Raw genomic sequence first — 25,586 nt, 5'->3', positions numbered from 1 at the left:
CTTTTGCTTTACCATACTATAACACATAACAAAGAAAAGGCAGTCTCCCATAATGCATTGCATGTACCTGTGAAAATGGTCTCTGTAATCTCTAGCAACTTCCTGGATAATTGACTTCAATCTGTAGAAGAACAAACATAAATATTTCAGTTCTTCACTTGGAAAATACATTATAATTTTTCAGTTATATCATATCTGCTGCCTTATCTAAGTACTGCAGAAAAAGCAAGATACCAGTATGTCAAGTTTATCTAGAGCCATGTATAGTCTGAGTTGGATGACATTTGAAGCTTAAAACTATTTCAATTCAACTATACCTGGTATGTTCAATTGATGTATTTTTCTCATCAATAACTGCAATAGCCACAAGCTTTCCTGAAATTAAGAATGACATATCTAAATTCAATAACCCTTATTATACGAGCTTTTCAGCTATCTCTTTCATTGTGAACAGGGAATTATAGCAAAAAAAAAAAATGTTTCTAGGATTTAATTCCAATTATCCTACATGCTCTGCTTAATTAAATTAACACATTATAATACAATATGCATTTGAATCAGAGTGTAAATCAGTGAATTAGCCACCTGTAAGTGATATGTTATTGTCTACCTCCTCCCCCACAATGCAAATAATAATAAATCATCTATGATAATTTATATACTCAATTGTTTTTGTCACACAACCCACAAATTCACTAAGGCAAAACCAAAAGAAATAAATTAATAGGAGTTTACTTAGAATTGTTGTAGCTATAGAAAAATATATAAAATAAGAAGATGATGTTTACGTGGCCTATGTGCCAGGAATTATATACAGGATTAAGCTGACTCACATTTCCTGAACCCTGAATAAAACATAAATCAAATACATCTCTGAACACACTAGGAAGGCAGCATGACACACACCCGGGACAGTGGAGCTGGGGTCAGAAAGCCAGACCGTAGGTGCGCTCCGGGCCCTGTGCCAAGCTCTAGGAGGACAGTGAAGCCCCACCTCTAGGAGCTGTGTAACTGAACCTCAGAAACTTTACCTGGAAAAATTAATACCAATTCCATAGTTTGGGGGATAATTAGGATTATACACAGAAAAATACCGGTAAACTATCTGGCTCAGAGCAGGTATGTAAAAATACGTTTAAGTCAGTAATCTCTCAGTACGACCCTACCCACCCTGTAATGCTTCTTCCTCTCCTTCCTCCTATTTAAACACATCTCCAAACAACACAATTCCTGCTACCTTAACTCTGCTGAGAATATTTGTTTGCAATCATTATTTCCCTTCTTAAAATATTAATTTATTATGTGTTTGGTTTTTATATTGTGCTTCTGTAATTTTCAAATGCACCACAAATTGTCATTTTTCTAGAATGCCTACAATAAGAACATCTTCTCATGGTTGAAGAGAATCCCAAGAAATACAGGCAACTTTTCTCATATTAATTTAATAGTGAGTGCCAACCAACATGCAGTATCCTGGGCTGCAGAAGACAGGGATGAGCAGAAGCCGACAACTCTGCACTGTGGAAGCACAGGCTGGGAGGGGAGAGACGCTCCTGTCAGACGCACCTGCCTCCCGTTCAAACTAGAAGCAATCTGAAGCAAAGGAATCGCTGCTATAGCAGAATACAGAGAAACGTTCTCTGAAGGGCTCAGTATGGTTTCCTAAGCAATAAATACTTGGTCTGAGTTCCAAAGATGAAAATGAACTGACTACACATTTTTAGGCAAAGAAAAACAAAAGTGAAGAGGTGTGCTGGCGGAAGTGGAATCACATTAAGGAGCTAGAAGGCAGGGTAGCTGCAGAAGAGAGTGTGAGGAGGGTCTAGAGAGAAATGGGGCTGGAGATGCAGGCAGGCGGCAGAGCATGCAAGGATCTGCTGCCACAAATCTGCTGGGAAGTTACTCTGTGTGAGGGCAGAGTATGGAGGCCACTGAGGGGCCAGCGTGGGCACACAGGAGGCCGAGGAGCAAGGCAGGCACAGCCCACTACTAAATGGGCAATTAGGTTGGACACACAAGGAGCTCCGCCACCAGCTAACTTCTGGGTTCACGTTAATCTGGGAAAACTAACTGTGTGATTGGCAAAGCTGCCTACTTCAATTACCTTGAGGTTATGCTATCTCCTATGATGACTGTATTAAAAACAAACAAACAAAAATCTAGTATATTCATGCATTTTCCTCTTTGAAAAAAATTAGAAAGTAAATCCACAATCACTGACAGCACCCCTGGCAACGTCCACCAGGCAGCTCAATCAAGTCACTAGACAAGAAGCAGGCCCAGGAAGTGAACAAATGCCACCGAGACAGAAAGAACCTTCCTAAGTTCACTCCCTACCAGATTCATCTGAAGGGGAAACCCTATGTCCAGGACTGCACGTACCAAAACCACAGCCTGGAGAGTTCTCACCTCCTCTCACTCTAAAACTACACCTCCACTCTCCTTAAAGTTGTAAATGAAACAAATGACAACAATAACCACGATTTCTCCTTTATAACTTACTGTAAATTCACAACACACTTCTCCCTAAACTTAGCTTCTTGTAACTTACGTACCTTGTACATATGAAAAATATGTAGTTTAATTTTTACCGCTTATATTTTATATTCATATTTATATTTCCTTTTATATTCATCTTTATATCTGTCACTTTCTTCTTTCTCTTCCTCCTTTCTTTCTTACTAGGGATTGAACCGTGGGGCTTTCTACCTCTGAGTCACACCCCCAGCCATATTTTATTGTTTATTCTGAAACAGGGTCTTGCTAAGTAGCTGAGGTTGTCACTGTATTACTAAGCCTGGTTTGGAACCTGCAATCCTCCTGTCTCAGCTTCCCAAGTATGGGATTATAAACATGCATGACTGCACCTGGCTGCCTATAATTTTCAATCATTTAAAAAAAAAAAAAACTATCGATGTGATGCATTCTTCCCCCTTCACAAATGAGAGTGGGCCTTACAGGCTTGTGGTCAGCATTACCTCAACTCCTATTACAAGACCAGCCTGGGGTGTGTAGCCTCTCGGTAGGGCACTTCCTCAGATCCCTTATTATGCCGGCTCCTTTTCGTCCCTGTCACCAGCAGCTCTTTTGGAAGCCTCTCTTTGGCTAACCCTTCACCCACATACAAAGGTTATGTTCTTTGGTAATAAGTCTCCAGTCACATTAAGCAGAACTAGCATTCATGTCTACCTTAAATATGAAATAGAACTTAAGATCCATTTCCTATAGAAGCAGACTTAAGTAATCAATTAAAAGAAAAGTCTGTAGAGTAACGGGGAGTTGTATTCTTGCTTGTTACCCGTGTCTCCAAGTTCATACAGGAGAAAGCCATCCATGGTAAGATAATTCTGAAACCGCTCCCTGTTGATCCATGCTGACAGATCACCATCTTCATACTCTTAAAAACAAAACAAAGAGAATAAATTATTGGGCAAACTTAAGTTTAAGATGGTTATAATGTTTGCATCTAGAAATATATATATATAAATCCTGACATAGAATTATAATCTTCAAGCCATCCATTTTATTTTTAGGAATTTATTCTAGGTAAGCAATCAGCTGTGCAAAGGTATTGACTCACAAAGCAATTCTTCAGCATAGCATTATTAAAATAGAAAAAATAAAATTAGAAATGAAGAAAGTGAAATGCCTTGCACCAAAAATAAATTGATTTGGGAAAAAAACATTTCTTCACTATAACAGCATTAAAAATATCAAAGAATAATTAAAAATAAAGAAAATAACTGAAATGTCCTAAATAAAAAATAGATTTTGGTACATGTTGAAAAAGATGATTTCTAAATTAAAAAAAATCATAATAGTGTGATAAAAATCAACATGATAGTATCACTGTAATAATGTAAACAATAAAGTATAAAAAGATAAGTCAGAGAACAATAAAACGAAGGCATATTCTCCTAAGGACTATCTTGGACAGATGGTTTTATCTGCATGATGACACTGTGGGAAATTTTTGCAACAATTTCTTTGCTCTTTTCTATTTTATGACTTTCTCTTTTTACACAAATATTTCTCATATGTACAACTTAAACACACATATAAAACCATACTATGTTAGCTTTTTCAACAAAAGTACAGAAAGTAGAGAATACTTTCTCTAAGTGAAAAAAGATAATATCTAAGAAAAATATTATATCCTGATTAGATTATAATTCTGAAGTAATTTTGAAATATAGTTGCATAAAAAAGAAGCCAATGTAAAGTAAATGTCTTTAGAAGCCTACCAATATGTCTGGCTGAAGACTGGATTATACTGATCTCTTGAAAGTTGTGCTTTTTCTGTCACTTGCATTGCTAAACAAAACATTTTCAAGTTACCAAACCTATAAAATAAGTAATATAATGCAAATCTGAATGTTTTTACGTATTTGAGCTTAAAAATTATAAGTAAACCTATAACTAGATGTTGATTACTGGGCCACAATCTTCACTCCATATCAAAGAAACTTACTAAAGTTTTCAAGTGATAAACTTGAAACTCATTAGAAAATAAACTGTCCTCCTGAGCCCTTATTCCAGTGCTTCCAAACTTATTAGCAACAATTACTCAAATAAACTTTCAAAGCAAAGTCCTGGGTCTATTTGAAAGCTTCAGGCGGGCTCTCAGCATTGTCTATTCCATCCTGGGAAGCTCGGTGCTCCTACTGCCTGTAGAGACTACATATAACTCCTGTCGCAAGCACAGGTGACACACCTGAAACATGGAGACACGAGAAGGGGCACATTCTCAGGCAGGCTCAAAGAGTAATGTAGTGCCCTGGAATACCTCAGAACAGTTTGGAAATCATGAGAGTGGGCATTTGATACTATCAGGTAATTACTAATTATCTTAGACGCTGTAACAGCATGAGGTTATCCAGCACATAAAGCCCACATTTATAAAGAGTTACATGAAGAAACACACAGTGCCAGAACACCAGTGGGGTTTGCTTCACAATGCTAAGAGCTGAAGCAAATGGGGCCAAATCCCGGTAACTGTTAACCAAACGGTGTCATTCACTTTGTAATGTAGATTTGATATCGAAATAAATTTTAAACAGATAAAGTGTGTGTTTAAATGAGGTGATTCTTTGATAAGGAAAAATATAGCAAGAGAGACATAAGACTTTACACTATTGAAGAGGTCTTATTTATCTTTTTGCGTGTATAAAAATTAAATATCTTTTTAAAATTAGCTCTGATCATGTTAAAGTATTTATAGAATTTGTATATAGCTTACTTCTCAAAAAGGCAAATAACTGACAAAAAAAAGATAAAGGACAAAATCCACCTGAGTCTTTAAACTTACGAGAACTCTATGCAGCAACCGTAAGTAGCATTTACACTCTTTTATCAGGCCTCCTGTATCAGACACGGCATTCAACTTAAAAATCTTCTGTATGAGATAAAACTTTGTCACTCACCATCATACACAAAGTAAGTTTCATCTTTGAAAACAAGCACAGCGGGCATTTCTTTCAGTGTCACATACTGTAAAACATCAGAAATGTAACTTTTATCAAGTAAAAATGTTTTTATTGGTAGTTATGACTTGAAAGTACTGAAAGATACCGGAGAAAACACACACACACACACACACACACACACACACACACACACACACACACACACACCCCAAGAACAAAAGTTCACCAAGTGCTGTGTAAATGTAGTCCATATCACTTTGAAGTACATTATAATGTTAAACTACAACATACCTACGTATTTTTTAGTAAAAGTATATAAAAAGAAAAACAAACTTCCAAACAGTTAACATTACTAGTCAATCTCATGTTCATCCAAGGATTGGGTCTGAATGTTTTATACAATCCCAGCAGTGTCCTGTTGGCTATGGTAAAAGCCACGGTATTCTTAGAGCTGAAAACAGGCCTAAACATACCTAGTATGTAGCAGAAGAGGAGGGGCCACAGAGTCCATCGGCCTGCTGGGCTAATCCCTACCCACCACTCACAGCCTGTGTGAAAACAAGCCAAAGATGATACCTATGGGAATCGGCTTCCTTCTCCATGAGACAAGGACACCGAGACCCACCAGTAGTCTCTGAAGCCAGCAAATCTCATAGTTCACTCCTGTGTCCTCTTCTTATTGGGCCTTATGGAGTTTTTGCAAATCTTAGTTATAAAGGTAATGAAAATCTAAATGGCAAAACACTAATATTCAAAAAAGAGATGAACCAAAAAATTATAAACTTTGCCCTTTTCCTTAGAATTCTCAATGTGAGTTAGATAAATATCTACAAATGTATCTCAGGAGAAATTAAACCTATATTCTAGATAAGTCTATAATCTTAAACTAAAACATTTATATATATATATATTTTTTTTTTTTCCAGTACTGGGGATAGAAAACAGGGGAATTCTGCCTCTAACCTACACCCCAGCCCTATTTTTTATTCTAAAACAAAACACTTAAACATGAAAACACTTAAAATAATGAGAACTATAATGTAACTTTGTGAAATAAAAATACTTGACCTTTTTTATACCTTCTATTCATATATATATATATATATATATTTTTTTTTTTTGTGTGTGTGTGTGTGTGTGTGTGTGTGTGTGTGTGTGGTACTGGGGTTCCTGGAAGCCCTTCTACCTCCGGGCTACACTCCCAGACCTATTTTTACATTTTTATTTGGAAACAGGGTCTCCTAAGCCAGCGCACATGGCTGGCTTCGAACCTGCGCCATCCTCCTGTCTCTGCCTCCCAAGCGCGGGGATTACAAGAGTGTGCCACCACGCCCGGCTCATACTATATTTTTTGAAAAAGGAATTTTCTTCACGTCTCTCTTGAGTTATTGTCAAGTTTCTCAGGTCCCCTGCTCAGTAAAACTTTCCTGAAGCTTGGTCTACACTTGTCTCCACTTTATTTACCGCTGACTTCTCGGGTGGTGCCAGGAGGTATCCTGTCAACAGCAGCCACTTCCACCTGGACAAACATCATGGTTACTTTTCTTTCCTTGATTACTTCACGATCACTTGACATGACTGGCCGTTTCTCCTTTGAAACACTGTTCTATCTCTGCTCCCCACTCATTTTGTTTTCCTACTTTACTGGCTGTTTCTCATTTTCCTTTGCTGACTTCAAATCCTGGGACTACTTATTTCCTTTAAAAAACTGCATCCCATGTCTAAAAAGTGTATTCATGCAGCCATGAGTCAACACTAGGCCTCTATGTGCAACTGCTTAGGTGAAGGCTGCACTTGGATGCACCGTAAGCTGCACCAAATGAGCTGAAAGCTCTTGCTGTCTCCTCCACTTCCATCCCGTTCCTTCACAACATCCCCCAAGCCCATAAATAACACCACTATCTGTCCAGGTATTCAAACCGAAGCCTCAGAAGTCATCCTCAATTCACTCCTTTTCTTCCACATCATCGATCTCTGACAATTCTGTCGCCTCAATACAACAACCCTTTCACTTCTTCCAGTTCTCTTACTAACTGCCATGGCCAGACTCCACAGAGATTTCTGCAAAACGTCAGTCTCCCTGGATCTACTTTCTGGTCTACCCACTCCACACACAGCGATGCCCTAAACATTAGACAACGTTCTTCCTGGGTGTCAAGGTCGTCTCCGCACGTGCTGATCAGGAGACCTACTTCCCCTCTCTGTGCAGCCACACTGGCCTGCTGGTTCCGCACCGCAAACATGCCCAGTGTGTTGTTGTCTCAGCATTTGCATATCTATTTCCTGTTTCTGACATACTCTGTCCACTGACCTTTGAAGAGCTCTTTCCGACCTTAAGTCCCAGATCACCTACTTTCTTATACTCTCAGCCCCTTTTGTTTCAAAACAAAATCTCCATAGTTTGCTAGGTCTTGCTAGGTTGTTAAGGCTATCTTTGAACCAGCGATCCTCTGTCTCAGCCTCCCAAGTACTGGGATTACAAGTGTGCAACACCATGCCCAGCTCAGAAAGACATTTCTTAATCAACAAGTCTAGTTACAGCCATCCCCTCCTGTGCATGTCAACTGTCACACTGCACCTTTATTTTTTTATAGCATTAAAGAGATCCTATTTATGGATTTGTTTACTGAGAACCATGATCACAGTCAGAGGACACAAGAGTAGACCTCATCTACAACACACACACACACCCCTACTACTTATAAAAAACAAAGAGTCTGAGGCTATCATTTGTCACCAGTATTAGTAGTGTAATGAGAAAAGAAAATCACAAAGTTAACAACTTTGTTCTATCATCACAATAAAAAGTGATAAATGAAAATCAAGTAATAATTTAAATAACAAAACCGTGCCATTGAATTCCAACGGGATACATTACCTCAGGAACCACTTCTTCCGAGGCAGAATAGAAGTATGTATATACAATCAATTCTGAGGCAGCATCTATGTATTTTTCCTATGATGATATAAACAAAAAAGGCCATTTTAAAATATGAATCAAAGACTGAAATTCATTCCTTATTAAACAGAACTATTTTTTTGTAATAATTAGTACCAACACGGTATGCTTCCAAACATTCTTTTGGTGGAAAAGTAATGGGGGAAAAATAAAATACAAGCAAAAAGAACAAAAAACAAAAAACAAAAAACAAAAACAAAAAACAAGTGCCTCTAAGACAAAAGTTCAATATAACTAAGGGCTTAAATCCACATCCAAATAAAGTTGGTCGTTTTTATTAATTTAAGTAAGATTAACAATGATGAATAATGATGGTGATGATTATAGGGGAAATAGACATATACACACATACACATAAAATGTCATTTTGCCTCTAAAATATTGACAGGCACACTGCAGGTTTACAGTCTCCAAGACTTAAAACATTAAATATAAAATTTAAATAACTAGGTCAGTAATAAACACTAACAAAGGCAACATCTACCTATATTTTTGTTAATTTCTGCTTTAGAAAAGCAGATACCAAGTTAGGTGTTTATGTAACTTGATATACTATATCTTTATACAATACCATATAAGGTGTATATAAAATACTTTATAAAGTATTTTTTGAATTAAAATATTTCCCCCCCCAAAAAAAATAGAGTACGTTTTGAGGTCCTGGCTAAATTTTTACTATATAGCTAACTAAACTACAATAGCATGTCTGATTTTAAGAATTAAAAAATATTTTCATACTTTCAAAGGCGATTCTCCACCTATATAAACAAAAAATACACGATGTCTCTTCTGTACATGTTCAAACATTTGCTGACTTGGAAGTGGCCGAATCAGAGCCCTGTTTGAAAACAAAACAAGTGAATGTGAACTAAAGATAGAACATAATTTCCTCCCATTTATATGCTGTTTGATCATATACGGAATTATAAAATCTTAATAATACGTGCACTGCATTTTAAGTTCTATCACCAGCTCCACATTAACCCAATAAAACTCCAGCTATGATACTGTTATATCTGTATACTAACAATTTGCGTAGTATCTACAATTTAATCTATCAGTTCCAAAGTAAATTTCAAGTAAATCCCTTCAGAGAGTATTCTCATTGCCAATATTTTGGCAGGTACAGAAATATCATCCATTAGTAAGGCCCTCAGCTAAAAACAAAACAATTCACATGAGAATTTGTTTTCCTTTTTCAAAAGAACATTCACAAAACACACTGTGAAATACAGTCCCTGGAGTGTACAATGCTTAAAATTTAAGTCTTACATAGTTTCTAAGGAACCCATGGAGGCCAAAACCAAAAGTTTCAAAATATGTTATAAATATTCATAAAAATAATATAAAAATGAGTCACAGTAGTGAATACGAACCTCTACAAATGGAAAACAGAACTCTACAAACGGAACCTCATGAAGAGAAAATAGAATCTATAAAGAATGTTATTATACAAGCATTTTTCAAAAGAAAATAGAGGAATGAATTCCATGAAAGGTTACTATAAAACACCACTAATAAAATACCATTAAATATCGAAAAAAAGAGGCTGTCTTCTTTTAAGTGTGGTGCATGTCATCAGATTTTCACCACACAGGACTTGTCGATGTAACACGGCAGCTGAGAAAGGCACACACTGCACAGTGCAGGGCTGCTAAGTGCCTTGCGTCAGTCTCCACAGCCTCTGGTCCAAGGCTCAGCAATTACCCAGCAAGTGATGCAACTCCAGGACTGCCTCTTGAAATGCGTTTGCAATAAAGCCACCCCAAGTTACATCAGGAGAACACCGTATGCTTAAACCAAATGCATGCAAAGCTGTCACACCACAAAGACTGATATCAACCATGAAGGAGTAAGGTCTGCTCTACAAGAACTCCTTGAATAGAGTTTTCTCAAAATTTTATTTAATCACAAAGAAAAAAAGAAAAAACCACATGCAGGCAATAAGAAAATACAGTAAAACTGCATTAGTAAGCATCTCAAACTCTAAAGATTATTTCTAGTTCTATAAATTTTCTCAAATAATTTGTGACAATATCATACCATATAAATTCACCATTTTAATAAAAATATCAGCATCCTGTCAAGCTCCAAAGACAGCACCTATATTCTAATGTCAATATAGATTAACTTAATAAATGTTCTCCTAGAAGTTCCACATAATCACATTAAATAAGTAATGATTTTCTTTATACCTCAAGACATATTTTTTTAAAAAGTTACATTCAAAGCAAAAATAACTTTTTGAAAGAATTTGCTTCCTCATCAGTTAAAACCTCAAAAATCTGTATTCATATACATTCTTGGATTTTAATTATGCCCGCTTTTTTAGCAAAAAATTCAAGAAAACCTCATAGGTAGCATAAAGAAATTTATGCAAATAAAGGGAAGTATTCTGGCTGTATCTATAAAGCATTTTCCAGCATCCCAGCTAGAAATGAGACTCAAAGTCTATCAGAAAAATAATATCCTAGAGCCTCTCTTAAAACTCTAAAATTAGGTAACAAGCAAAAATAAATAAATAAATAAATAAAGACAAGTCAGGCACAAGAGAAGCAATATTATAAAAATAAAAACCAAGATTCACAAAGTTGCTAGAGAGGAGTCTTCTTATCCATAGGTTTTTCTCAGCTGTGTCCACCATGGTCCAAAAATGTTAAGTGAGAAATTCCCAATAAACAACTTGTAAGTTTTAAATAGTGGACCAAGCTGAGTGGTCCTCCTCATACAGTCCCAATCCATCCTGCTCAGAGATGAGAATCATACCCTGGTGCTGCATATGCACGTGACACAGCCTACCTGCCCGGGAGTCACTTAGTGGCCTCTCAAAGCAGGTGGACTCTCAGGTATTAGTTTCCATGCTCAAGTAACCCTAATTTTACTAGCCAATGGCTCCAAAGTATAAGAGTAATGATGCAGGATAAGTGGATACCAAAGAGAAGCCTTCAAGTGTTTCCTTTCAGTGAGACGGTGAAAGTACAATGTTGTATTTTGAGGAAAAAAATATACTGTTATAACTGCTCTACATTATTATTAGTTATTTTATTTACTAGTTGTTAATCTAATATTGTGGCTAATTTATAAATGCTTTATTATAGGAATGTATGAATAGGAAATAACAGGATATAGAGGATTTGGTACAATCTACAGTTCAAGCATCCACCCACGGTCTTGGTGTCTATCACCCATGAATAAGTGGGGACTGATGCAGACATTATCAAATTTTTGAAAATAGACACAATTTCTTCTATATACAAGAAAACCGTAAGTGTGAGCTTAGCAAGAATAGAATGTAAGCCAATGTCAAAATTGTTTCTTTTCTTTTTTGTAGCCCTGGGGATGGAACCCAGGGGTGTTCTACCTCTGAGCTACGCAGCCAGCCTTATTTTATCTTTTTCTTTTTAAATTATTTTATTGGTGCATTGTAGTCATACATCTTAATGGGACAAAAGACTTGTGTAGACATAGAGGGTCTTGCTAAGTTTCTGAGGCTATCCTCACATCTGGGATCCTCCTGTCTCTGTCTTCCAGGGGATTACAGGCAAGCGCCACCACGCCTGACTTCCACTGTTCCCTTAAATCATCTCTTTATATATGCTTCACCACCTTATCTTTTCTCATAAACAAATAAGAATACAAGATAATTCAAATATGTTTCATGTAGTTAAAGCCCTAAAATATGTGTTCAATATTTTCTATTAAAATAGATCTGATTTTCAAATATTAGTATCACATAGTAAAGCCTTATTCCAGGAAGAACTTACCCAGACACTCTGTGAGCAAACTCAATAATATCATCTTTAGTTCGTGGTCCTCTGTAATTATATGCCAAGTCCCCCTTTAATCTTAAAAAGAAAAGGATAACACATGAATTAAATTAACTGGTTTAATACTTAATATTAATTACTTTCTACTGTAGTATAAACTTCTTTCACACAAAATAGTAAATGCAGAAGAGTTTTAGAAGTAATAGTATCCTATAAATTATAAGCAATTGGCTTCTAAGGACCAGCAACTCAGTATATATTTAAAACGACTGTATTCCATGAAATTAAATTAAAATATTTTATTCTGTATTTGATAGTTGCAATGTGTCTGTGCCTTCTGAGAAGTGAATAATCTACCCGTCATGGTCAAGAGCTTTGAAGTACTATAATTCTCACAATATTTTCTGCCAAAAGGTAAATAAAAGGATGAAAAATTGAGAGTATTTTATAAAGGCAAAACAAATGTTAAGCAATACATCATCATCCATCATAACACAAAAAATATCTTAGATAATCTTTTAAAAACCTGCCAAAGAATTGTTCCTAATGAATTGAAATTATAAGAAAGAAAAATTAGGAAGAATAAAAGAACATCTATAACTAAACAGAAAACAAATTTTACTTAACATAAAAATGTTTATTTTTAAAAAAGCAGAGGAAGGAAGGAGGTCAAAACAAAACTCTCAAAATAATACATTTAAATTACTTAAATTTTGATATTTGAAATTTTAAAATATTGAAGATAAGACTTTATTATAAAAAGAATTTACAGAACTCTTCATTTCCCCACATTACCAAAATAAGGGTAATGAATACGAGACAATTCAATAAAGTTACATTTTTAACAATTATAAAACAAGTCCTTTAGAATCATTACAGCATTTTTTCCAATTTGTACACTCTTATTAGACTTGAACAATAGCTGGATTAGATTTAATACCCATCACTTTCAGTTCTTTTCATTTCTTTTATCTCTAATAAAATGTGTTCTTTTTAGGCAGAAGTTAAATGCGTTAGGGCATAGGGTTTACAGTGACAAAGCAGAACACACGCTCATGCTCCTGAAGAGCCTCTGTGATCTGCGACTGTGAACCCTGTCGACCTGCACAGCACAGTGCGCACTCACAACTCGTCTGCTGAGTCAGCCCTAACTAACTGAGATGGAGATGGACACAGGTGCAGTCCCTCTCCTGTGAGCACGTACCTTCCCTAAAAAAAATGGCTGAACCCAATTCTTCAACCCTCTAGGAAAATTACTAGAAATAAATGTAATTAAATGTAAGCAGAGTGAACTAATAAAAATACACATATAAACATACAACACTCAACTTACAGCTTAATTGTTGGATAACCTCGAACTCCAAACTCTGAAGCAATGCCTTGATAAGAAAAAGAATAAATAATTCTAAATTTTTTAAAATGAGAAACTAGGTAACAAATGAGAGCCTTTTACTTAAAAAAAGTATAAATATACTTATACAAACCCTTGCAGATATGTTCTTCTTAAGTTTAAAAAGGAAAACAAACATAGAAAAATTTAAAAATCAAGACATTTTCCTTCAAAATAATTACTTAATAATCCAACCTATGGCCTGCACAAAATACTTTGACAAAATAAAAAAACAAATGCCAGGTAGTTAAAAATTTATCTGTTGAGTACTCCTATAAAAATTATTTTGGCAAAAAAATAAATACCATTACATAAAGTACTTTTCATTTGACTCCATTTCCAGAAAAAGTATTTCTTCTTAGATTTTATTCATTTCTCTTCAAAAGGCCCATCTCTTCCTTTATTGTTTCCCAAGTTGTCAGAGAACTGAAGTGTATTTTAATATTAGAAGCATAAACTATATTTGCAAAATTATTTAATTTTTTTAGTAAATACATGATTGAGAAACAATTTGATTTTATAATTTTCTGCTTTCATAATAACCTAGAGTAATTCAGATTTTCTCAGATTATTCTGAAATCTTCATAGTAACTGAGTGGTATTTGCTCCAGTGGCATCTTTTGAGATGAATAAAAAAATAAAAACAAATAAGAAACAAAAAAAAAGCAATAGAGAATTAGAATTTTCTAAAGTACAGAAACATTTATCAAATTAATACCATTCTACTGTAGAGACTCAGACAATGAGAACAGGAAAAGAGAAATAAAATGGTTTTAGATACTGGGCATTCTACAAGTAAAACAGTTACAAGACTATCCTAGCGTCCGAGCAGTGTACACTGTGTTTGCTAACAAGTCTCCCTTGTCATGTCCTGAATTTCCAGGCTATCCCTCTGCTGCAGTTAAGGACAAGAAAACTACTCCCCCCGGACTAGTTAACATCCACTTCCGCTTCATTCAATGCTGGTCTCTCATCACATTTCACCAATTCTTAAGACCGACGAAGTAAATCTGGGGCAAAGTAACACCCTAAATCTCTCCATCTTAGCCCAGAGTTTCTCTCGGAGATATATGGACAGAGTGACTATAAGGGTATGGACAGTGATTGATGCTTTTTTTAAATAAGAAGCACCACAAACAGCAGTGGTAACAAAAACTTTAGTTCTAAAGATTTAGGTCCTGTTTGTGAATGCTCATGGAAACTTAAGTCAATTACATAAATTAATTTATATCCATCTCTACTTTACAACTGAATTGTCACGTTCATTCTAACTGAATATGACTGTGATTATTAAAATGCATTCTTCAAAGCAAGGTCATTAACTTGGGGGAAATTATATGAATAAACCCTGCATTTAATGCCCCCTTTCTAAATCATAAAGACAAGTAATCACAAAGCCTTCTCAGCTTCAACTAAAACTCATTAAAAATTGCAAAAACCAAGAATGATAGAGCTGATTAGGGGATGAAGTTATATATACCACTAGTTATTTCTTCTGCACAATTTAAATTATTTTAAAATATATTTATATGCAAAACTTAAACTTTTTAAAAAGGGAAATGAAGTATGCAATCCACGTCAAATATAGCGGTGATACTTTACACCATGATGCGGTGGATCTTATAAACCTCAGGGCAAAACTCCCAGCTACACACTGAACGCTGTCAGTTTCCTTGACTTCAGTTTAATATCTAGAAGATACAAATACTACCCCTCACCCTATAACACCCTGGATCCTTGACCATGAAACTTTACATCTGATAGAATCACGATTGTCAAAAACTAAAGCCTCATTGGCCTCAGCTTCCCCAGAGAGCAATGATGGCATCATACAAAGCAGGACACAAAGGCTGTGCGCCAGAAACATGGTGACCCAGGTTACGATCTCTGGTGTTTCATCAAACTCTGGAGCAGTCTAACTTCTCTGATTCTGCTTCTCCTTCTGAAAATAACATTCACCTTGAAGGGCTATAGGTAGAATTTTTAAATGTAAAAATATGTAGAAAAAGCTGAACAGAGTCCAGCACACAGAAGAGCCTTAAGTGCTAGATCCAGGTCCTTCCTACTTCTGGTCTTGATTTCATTGCTAAGGAATTAGCTCTGGATAGATATATCAATGTACAGATAATACTAATAGACACATAAGAATAGAATATTATGTAGCTGCTTTTAATATCCATCAACGGCACCTCTCAACAATTATTTTGTATTAGAACAATGGTGCAAATTCAGAACAAAATAAAATTTAGGAAGACTTGGTAACTTGTGTGAAAAACAGCAATGAAGTAGTAAGGCTGGAAATGAAACAGTCTTGACTTTAAGGATTCTAATTTACTTTTCATATTAGAGAAGAATGACTTATATAAAATCCTGAGATAATTCCTTCACAACAAAAGAACCTGTGTGTTAACACGAATAACTTCCCTTGGAGCCTCGTCATTTTAAATGTTCACAGAGTGAAGTTAAACATGAATTTCATTTCTGGTCTTCATGAAATGGTAATGACTTCACGGCAGAGATAGGGGAAGGTATGAATCATGGTGATCTTGGATTGTACATCTAGTTCTGTCTCAAACTCTGGTTTGTGATATTACAGTCGTGTCACATTCAGCTAGGTGCTGTTACTTGATCTATAACTGGAAGGGGGGAAAGGAGTGAGGAGTTAGCCTCCATCTCTGAGGTCCCTGTCAGCTGAAAATGACTATTTTTCTTAGTATTTACTGAGTGCCAATATGTTTGCAACATGAAAAAGGTAGAAAACATAGTGGTTCTCAGTCAAGTGGAGAAATGTTTCACTTGCACAATGTGGGTGTGGGAAGGACAAGAGAGGAGGTAGCACTGCTGGCAGCCAGTGGGTAGAGCCCAGAGATGTTGCAACCAATCCTAGTATACACAGAAAACAATCATCCATACCCTGGAAGGACTCCAGAATTACTTGACCAAAAATGTTGACAGTGCTAAGGCAGAGAATCTTTAAAATATAGTTACCCATTTAAAAGCTTATACTCTAGAAAGTAAAATTAATTTGCAAATATCTGTAAATGGGAAGTGAGAATAAAAGTATGATTGGTCAAATGCCACTGCAAGTTTATGTACCAAAGCAAAATAAAATATGATCTTTATCATAAAACAGTATTGCGCTTAGGTTGGAGAGTAAACAGAATTCCAGTGGTTCCCTAACAGAATTCAGCATACCAGGACAGGAGGCATTATAGCAAAACTTAATTGCTGAATGAGAAACACTTTTAGTACTTACTCTTGAAGGGCCATATATACAGAGCAAGAATAAAACAGTGGACAGTATACAAATTTATGTTATTTAAGTATTAAGAGTTAAATTGTGCATCAGGAAATTTCTCATACAATTCCAAATATGCAGAGAAGAATAAATTAAATAGTTCAAATTTCTTTGGTGTTACAGTGCTATACAGAGATTTGTTGGATTGAGTATAATGGCATTTGCTTTCAACCACTACAATTACATGAATAAGAATCAAGCTAACATCAAAGAATCTTAGAGACTATTTTTGCCCTTGAGGACACTGGATAATCCTACACCTTTCTAAACCCAAATCCTGTGACTATTTATCCATCAAAATAACACTTTACTTTATGGTTCTCCAACTTAAATGTACAGCAAACTCATCTGAAATGCATGTTAAAAATGCACTCTCTTGACCAATCTGAAAGCTTTTCAGTTGGTAGGGCTGGTGTGGACCACTGGACTCTGGACTGACAATGAGTACCAGTTGGTGTATTAATGCAGGTAGTCCATCTACAGACTACACAGTGAGAAACAGAAGTAGCCTATGGGGATGCAAGAGATACCAATGCAAACAGCCAATCTTGAGTACTCTACAAAGACGACAAAGGACAGAACTGACAAGTTGAAAAATAATTCAATTTTTCTGTCTATTTAAGTCCAAATTCCACTAAAATACCTATATTTGAGCTGCCCTGAAGCATTATTTTTGGTGTGTGTGGTGCTGAGGATGGAACCCAGAGGCTTTCTACCTCCAGGCTACACTTCCAGACCTATTTTCTATTTTGATTGGAAACAGGGTCCCACTAAGCTGCTAAGAGCCTCACTAAGTAGCTGAGGCTGACTTCAAACCTGTGTGATCCTCCTGTCTCAGCCTTCCAAGTACTGGGATTACAAGCGTGTGCGAACACGCCTGGCTTGCCTCAAAGCATTTAAAGAAACCAGTATAAGCCAAAACTCAATTTAAAATCTAGATAAAATCTAGATAGTGGTTTCAAGTGCTTATCAATTTCTTTTATTAAATATGATGAATATAGTAGTATTTTTGTCTATAGTATAGTAGGTAATATCTGCTAAATGAATGAATTCTGATTCTACAAGTTTTCTACAAAGAATTTTTTTTAATAAACCATGGTTTAATTATTCAAGTAGCAAAAACGATTCACAAGAACACATTGGTATGCAAGTAGAGGTTCAAGTTGGGGAGGAGGGATGACTTTTATTATTCTATATCCAAGAAGTACATTATACAAAGTAGCCATCCCAATGCATGGCAGATGGAGGGCCTTGGTACACATCAGTTCCCCTTTCCCTTTCCCCAAATCTAGACAGTTTCTGTGAGACATGAATACTTTCTGTCAGCAGCCTCTACAGAGGTTATTGGTTTTAATTAAATATAATGCAATATAATGCTGGGTGAACAAGAGATAAAATCTATAATAATTATGGCATTAGAGAAAAAACTCACCACTTCATGAAAAATGAAGTTAGAAAGTCCCATCATAAAGTAAAAAAAGTTATGAAATTAAACGCAAAAAACCTACATAAGAATTCTGAAGACTGAGAAAATTCCTTTCTAGTCACAGTATGTAAAACATCTTCTTATCTAAGCTATACAAGAAAAATATATTGACCTTTTTGGACTTTATGAATGCTAAGAAAGCCCTCAAATACTCAGCTACCCCACAGGCCTTACACTGGCTATTTTTCTCCTAAACAGAATTCCAAGTTAATAGTAGCATATGTGGGCACTTGATAAATATTGATATTAATGAATTGGATACTAAAATAATTTTGACAATGTAAATTGTTAATTATCATGAGGCATCACTTGAGCAGGTTATCATAAAGATTTTTACCAATCTAAATGAACTGTTTTTTCAATGACCCTTTTTATACAATCCTTTTCCTTTCCTTTCTACATTACCATTCCATTGAATGATTCAAGACACCTTAAGAATTTGCTATTTTTAAGACTTTATTGAACTTGGTTGGTTCATATTTATATTTCTATTAGGTTACAAGCATTTCCAGGTCAGGAAGATCTTGTATGAGTCTTTCTTAAGAATCAAGAGACTAGTACAGGATTCACAAAGAGTGTGCGATAGCTAAATAATGATTAGTGAATAAATGAATGCATCGAGGAATAAACATGTATATGCATACATAATCATTATGTATCTAGACACAAGAACTTATGATTTCAGCCTAACAAATGACAGTAATGATTACTTTTTCACTTCACTCTGTTTTTCCACCCAAGCCTGAGTTCCCAGAACACTACACCAGGACACATACAGATGTTCACTTGAAGGGTTTTCCTGTCTCTACCTGCTCTCCTCTTTCATTCTATAAGTTGTTGCCAAAAACATTCTCATCAAGTAATTTCCTTCTCAAAAATGTATATTATCTCCCTTTTATTTTACAACTTATAAAATACAAAAAATTTTGACGTGGCAGTGGGTTTTGAATATAAAATGTTAATATCATATTCAAAACCTTGAAGATTATCACACTTCCTTACAGGGAAGAAAACTAAAATTGAGAGAGATTTAAATATTTTACAAAAGCCATAAAAGTAGGACATGAAATCTGAGATTAAAACACAGGTAGGTCTCTCTTGATCCAAAATATTTCAGGTTCTATAGATGACTTCCCCGAAAAAAATATATATTACAAACTGCTACTTTATTAACAGAAAGAAAAAGGAATCTATCTTTATTAGATACAAAGAATTGTACAATGCTCTCCATCAATCAAACTCCAAATTAACAACAGAAACACTGCAATTAAATATTTACTAATATAAAACCAAAGCTTAAGGGCCTTCAGAAACCTTCCCAATGTTGGAAATACAAAGAAGCAGGCACAACAGGTCCTACTTTCTGAACCTACGCTCTTTCCAAATTTCTATGTTATTTTCTACTTCTCTAAACTTAAAATCCTTTAGGAGAGCTGTTGGTAAACTTTTTCATTAATGGGTCAGATAACATATTGTAGGGTTTGGGGGATTTGTGGTTTCAGTCACAACTGTTCAAGCTTCACACATGCTCACAAAAACAGCCTAAACAATAGTAAACAACTGAGTGCCACTATGTTCTGATCTTTGCATTCACAAAGGAGGCAGGACAACAGTGTAGACTATGGGCCGAAGCTTGCTTGATTCTGTTCTCTATACAAACTCATTAACCTCTTTTTCAACTGATTGTTGCTCTAGTATTCTTTTCAATGTGAATACCTTCTTGAATCTCACACTTATCCAAACTCACTTCATCCTTACATTCCTGTTTATTCCTCTACCATGCCATCTTAATCCATTCAAACGGACAAGAGACCCATTCATTTAACTCACATCACTATTAACATCAAGTTTAATAATATACTTTCTGTAGTTGCCTCATGGAGATTGATTTTCTAAGGTAGGCTCAAGCAGGAACAAATGATGGTTATATGCCTATGTTAGGCCTACGATAAGCACACAATGTATATTAAACATTCAAAGGCTAATAATCCACTTAATTCATAAAATATAGTCTTATTCAGATAATTTTAAACACACAAAAATAATTTCATCTTTCCACCTTGAATACTACTGAATATAACTAGAGCACTTTCTTCATGAGAACAGTAAAATAGTGAACAAGGCTTACTAGAATAGGAAGTAGCATCCATCTTCCCAACTTTAACTGGAGAACCTATGCTCTTCATCTCAACACCGACTTCATTCCAAATTGGTTCTAGTTTTTTACAATGGCCACACCATGGTGCATAAAACTATCCAAAAGAAAAAGAAAATCACTAAAATGCTGTACTACTGTGAACATTAATCTTAACATTTAAAGAAACTCTCTGATTAAATAATCTGCAAGTTATCCCGTTTAGACAAAAGTTTAAATATAGTTTCTTAAGTGATTGTATAGCAACTCAAAAGTAAAAAATATGCTTAAATCTAAAGAGGTTTTTTATACATAAAAATGTTATATTAAATTCATTTTACATGATTCCTAACTGCTACTTAAAATACACTTTTGATTTACAATAAAAAAAATCTTTGTTTCAAGTGAATGTGTCCATGTTCTATAAATATTCACCAACACTGCAACTCCTGTTCCATTTCTTTTGCTACTCAAATTTGTTTTCAAACAAAGTTCAAGTATTCTGAAGTTCAAATATATCCCACACTTAAAAGTGAAGAAAGTTGAAAATGTAATTTTGTTTACTATTAAAATGAAAGCATGACTATCACTAAGTGATATCAATATTAATATACTCAATCTCATGGCAAATATAAAGAAACTAAAGTAAAATCGATGATAAAATTATACTATAACTTCAGAAGACATAATCCACAGATTCATCCCATTAAAAGATAGTTACAGCTTCCCTTCTAACTACACCTACTTTTAGAATGCCACAAAAAATAGGTTATGTTGCAAGAAAGCTAACAGCTCTGAGGTGCACTGGTTCTTTTGTAAAATAGGATCTCAAATAATAGTAACTGAGAAAACAAGCTGAATAGACACATAAGTACTAACTACATTGTCTTCTCTGAATAGAAAAGAATGTTTAAGGTACTCTAAGAGGGAAGGGTGGGTAATTAAAATATAAAATTGACATACTCACATCTACAAGCCAAATGTCATCTTTACGATTATCTTTAAACCTAAAAACAAGAAGATGTCTCTGATTTTGCATGTCAACTTTACAAAGGTATAGTACAGGTAGGGACAATATACTGATGAAGAAAGAAACATAAAAACATACTTTTACGTAAAATTTTTATACAGTCACCTCTATATTTTATTCATTAAACAGCTCAATAAAATTAGAGAACCAATGAAGAAGTAATTAGAAGAATTCAACCAAAAAAAAGGGAGAATTAAGGTTTTCTTTTCTTGTTATTATTCCCTAATCAATATAGCACAACTACTATGTATATAGCCCTTACGTTAGGTTTTATAAGTAATCTAGAGATGATTTAAACTATATAGGAGGATGTGCATAAGATACATGCAAATTCTATACCATTTAAGTATGGTACTTGATTCTGTTTGCTGCAGGGAGCCCTGAAAATAATCCTGATGAATAACAAGGGATAATTATATATGCCTAAGGTCTTTACCCTTCTATTCCATTTAACAGCTGTGCAAGAAAATTAATGTAACAGTCCTAAGGTAATTATGCTTCAAAAAGCCTGCTTATAATACTTGTCCTTTGATGGTATCCAGGAACATGGATTTTGGGTTCCCATCACTTCCAGGTAAAGATGGCCATTTTCATGTTTGCGAAAATGCACTCAATTGGGTATTATATTACTGAGATCACTGGTCTGAGATGATGTACAGAAGAAGCTGAGGTAAATTTGCACCCTATCATCAGTTGGTTCGACTTGTCCTTTGTCCCCTGAAATGCTCAAGTGACAATGGAGATTAGCATGATACAGAGCATGGAGAGTGCACTGTATGCTCATGACTCAGTTTACTTCTGTGTAGGTTGCACAATAAACTTAGGGACATCATCATATGCAGTATTTTTTAAAGAACCCAAACAGAAGCAATTATGGCCATGTAGGGCCTAGAAAGTGTGGCTTGAGCCAGCAGAACGCATGGGGACAGCTAAGCCAAACCCAGAGAAGCATCAACTGTAGTCACGTATGGGATGAGTGGTCCAGTGTGTTCTATCTGGTGAGATAATCCTGGCCCATGAGCTTGAAGAATCTGTCCCTGGGCCTTGGCCTTGGCATGTGAGAAGTGGGACATCGTTCTGATGCTGTTTTGGTACCTTTTCACAACAGCAGTACTACATGTTCAGTACACAATTGTGTCTGATTTCTCTAGGGCCATTGTCTTTGGGATCCAGGAGAAACTAATGGAACATCTGCTTGCTGGTCCACAAAGAAGAATTCAGTTTCCACATTTAGCTGACAAGCATGGTTCAGTCTTGGTAATATTCCGTAGCCTAAGGGCCTTTCTGGTGAGGATCCTAATAGGTTACAAAATGATTAGTAGGAGCAGAAAGCAAAAGTCCTTTCTCCTCCTCCGAGAGTCAGCACTGTCAGGACACACTGAAAAAAAAGGTGTGTTCTGACTTTCCCCTTAACCAAAAAGTTTCTGTACACACTCTGTGAGAACTACCCAAGATCCGTTAATGTGACGGGAACAGGGAGCTTCCAGGCATATTGCTTTTTCAGAATAGCACTATATTCAACTGATCCGCTTGTACACTACACCAATTCTGTCATGCAATCAGGCGACTGGGTCTAGGACAAGCAGCGAAATGGGAAGTAACTACCAGCCTTTATCCACTTGTGTGATAGTGCAGGCCAAGAGACACAAGAGAGTAATAGCCCTGTGTTCCACTGCTCCCCATCAAACAGCACTAGTGGGGAGCAGATGAGGCACAAACAGGGAGGGGCACTGAGGAGAAGGCTTCTGTCTCTATGAGTGGGAAAGGGCCTCGCTGAGGCAACTGATAAGGGTTTCCCCATAAGTGCCTGGGAAATGCCTTAGGGGAGGTTTCCAATTCAGAGATTTCCAGACAAAGGCCAGGAGTGCAGCTATGCGTATTTGCACATACACATGGTGAGGCTGGGAGGGTTAGGGAGGGACCTTTCCCCAAGTGGCTTGCCAGGAAAAGCACTGTTATTGCTTACAGTCAAGCCTGAACGATCTCACCGAGGATTTGGATCTGGAACAAGACTCCTCACCTACTGTAAACAAGGTCTTGTGATTACTGCTGTGATACTATGAACAGAAATACTGAATTCCAGCACCCACTCCGGATGAGTAAAGAAAAAAGGGAAAAAAAAGATAAAACAAAATATGGAAAAGTTTGCCAGTTGTTTTTACGGCTATTAGTAAAAACAAGGCATACTCAATATTGTGTACATACAGTATTGATAACTCACTAAAGTGGCGATATATAAGCACTGGCCTTTAGCATCCCAGTTATTAAGAGACCAGATAAACATGCAAATACTTACATATGATCTGAGTTGGACAAAGTTAAAATCATATTTCAAATAAACAGATACTCACGTTTCATCTAAATCTTCTACAAATCCTTTACAGAAAGCCATATCGAGCAAAATAACTGGGGGAAAGAAAAGAGACAAAATGCAGAAAATAAATGGTGATTTGTCATTTGGTTTATGTTTTGCTTTTTCTTTAAAATCTACCAAAAAAGTACCATTGATCAATCCCAAGGTTTGAGTCAGGCAGAAGCCTAAGTAGCCACCGTTGACTTAGGAAACATTTACTCTTCATGTAAACACACTGCAACTGGCAAGTGCTACTGTAAGCTAACTCACCTAAAACACAGTTCCTTTTCCTCCAGAGCGTCACTTTTATCATTTTATTTTTTACTATTCTACTTTTTGAGTAGAGATAAAAAAAAAAATTTCTGGGTTTTCTGTTGGCAATTACATCTTCAACAAAAACTCCAAATGCTAACAAAACAGTATCATTTAATTTTCAAAAGGAAAAACGGAAAAAAAAAAAAAACAAAGTTAAGCTACACTTTTCTTCTTTTTCGTTTTTGCAGTACCTGGCACACCTTAGATTCTACGACATGGTGGTTGAGTTACAGAGCAAACCATCAGGAGAACCTGGGCACCCTTCCAGAGACTGAAACAGACCCAAGACATCGAGGCCACTTTTCACATCGCAAAATCCAGGCAACGGGACCATGGTGTGTCCTTGACCACTCACCCCTTTTAGTGCGGGTGATAAAAATCCTTCAAACGTGACAAGACTCAGCACCTCAAGGCCAGGCAAAAGCTGGCCACGAGCTAGAAAAGTGACATCCTGGTCGCCTATCCATGGAGTTGGCGCTACTGAAACTTCCTGCCCCAGTTCAAGAAAAATCAGACCCGGCATCCGCATCTTATGCACGCCTGGCCCGAGCCTCCAGCACAGCCGGGCGGGGGAAGCTCCTGGAGGCTTCAGCTCTGTCCGATCACCGCAGATCTGCTGGGCAGAAGCACCCCGAGGCGGCCTGGGTTCAGAGGGTCGCCGAGGACCCCGCCCCGGCCCCCAGCCCGGCCCCGCCCGGCATCGCCTCCGCGCACGAGTTACCTGCGGCGCACAGCCCGAGGGCCGCCCGGCTCCTCCGGCGGGCCACGCTCGCCATGGCGGGCTGCGGCGCTCCAGGCGATGCGAGAGACCCAGAAGAACCGCGGCCGCCGCCTGCGTGCGGGGAAAGGGAAGCGGAGCGGAAAGGAAGCTGGGTGCAGAGGCCAGGGGGCGGGGCGGGCCGGCCTCCGGTACCATCCCTGGGCCCGCCGGCCTCTGGCACTGAGCATGCGCAAGAAGCCGGCGCATGCGCGAGACTGCGGCGCACGCGCAGTCGCGTTCTCTGGGTTCCACTGCGCGCCGCTGCCTCCCCGGAGCGTGGGAACCCGGCGCGGGGTGTCCTTCCGGTGAGGCCACAGGCGGGGGCACTTCCGGGAAGGTGAACCTCACAGAGTGCGGGCTTCCCTCGAGGGAGGAAGGGGAGCGGCCCTCACATAGGCTTAGGGGTTGATTGGTGGCACGTCTTTTTACTTATTACAGTGAGCGTACCTGCGCATCTTGATGGTGGCCTAAATTTGTGGAAAATGCTGCAATAGCTATGAGTGGAAAAATGTAAGGGTGTGGATTAATTAACTGTGCATCTTTTTGTGTGTTTCCAAAATGTATTTTGAAGTCTTCTTGAAACCTGCTTACAAAAGGGGGAATCTGTTACTTCGGTAACTTTTAATGCATTTTGCAAAAGAAAGGAGACCACCCCCCCCCCTCCCGGG

The 25,586-nt window shown here is 36.9% G+C and overlaps 1 protein-coding gene across 1 annotated transcript in view; it reads right to left on the bottom strand.

Moving 5' to 3' along the window:
• TMX3 (thioredoxin related transmembrane protein 3) overlaps positions 1-25,106 on the bottom strand; it is a gene marked incomplete at both ends in the record, with an annotated part of 31,479 nt that extends 6,373 nt beyond the window's left edge. The window contains 13 exon segments of the mRNA XM_080714482.1: positions 68-121; positions 318-375; positions 3,299-3,397; positions 5,424-5,490; positions 8,305-8,382; positions 9,124-9,223; positions 12,150-12,230; positions 13,486-13,531; positions 20,455-20,578; positions 21,428-21,467; positions 23,842-23,896; positions 24,880-25,013; positions 25,015-25,106. Coding sequence (XP_080570608.1) covers positions 68-121; positions 318-375; positions 3,299-3,397; positions 5,424-5,490; positions 8,305-8,382; positions 9,124-9,223; positions 12,150-12,230; positions 13,486-13,531; positions 20,455-20,578; positions 21,428-21,467; positions 23,842-23,896; positions 24,880-25,013; positions 25,015-25,106 — 1,028 coding nt within the window.
• Positions 25,107-25,586: the final 480 nt, after the last annotated feature.

Source organism: Muscardinus avellanarius (genome assembly GCF_963383645.1).
Source record: "Muscardinus avellanarius genome assembly, chromosome: 17".
Lineage (NCBI taxonomy): Eukaryota > Metazoa > Chordata > Mammalia > Rodentia > Gliridae > Muscardinus > Muscardinus avellanarius.
This window is presented reverse-complemented; position numbering and strand designations above follow the sequence as displayed.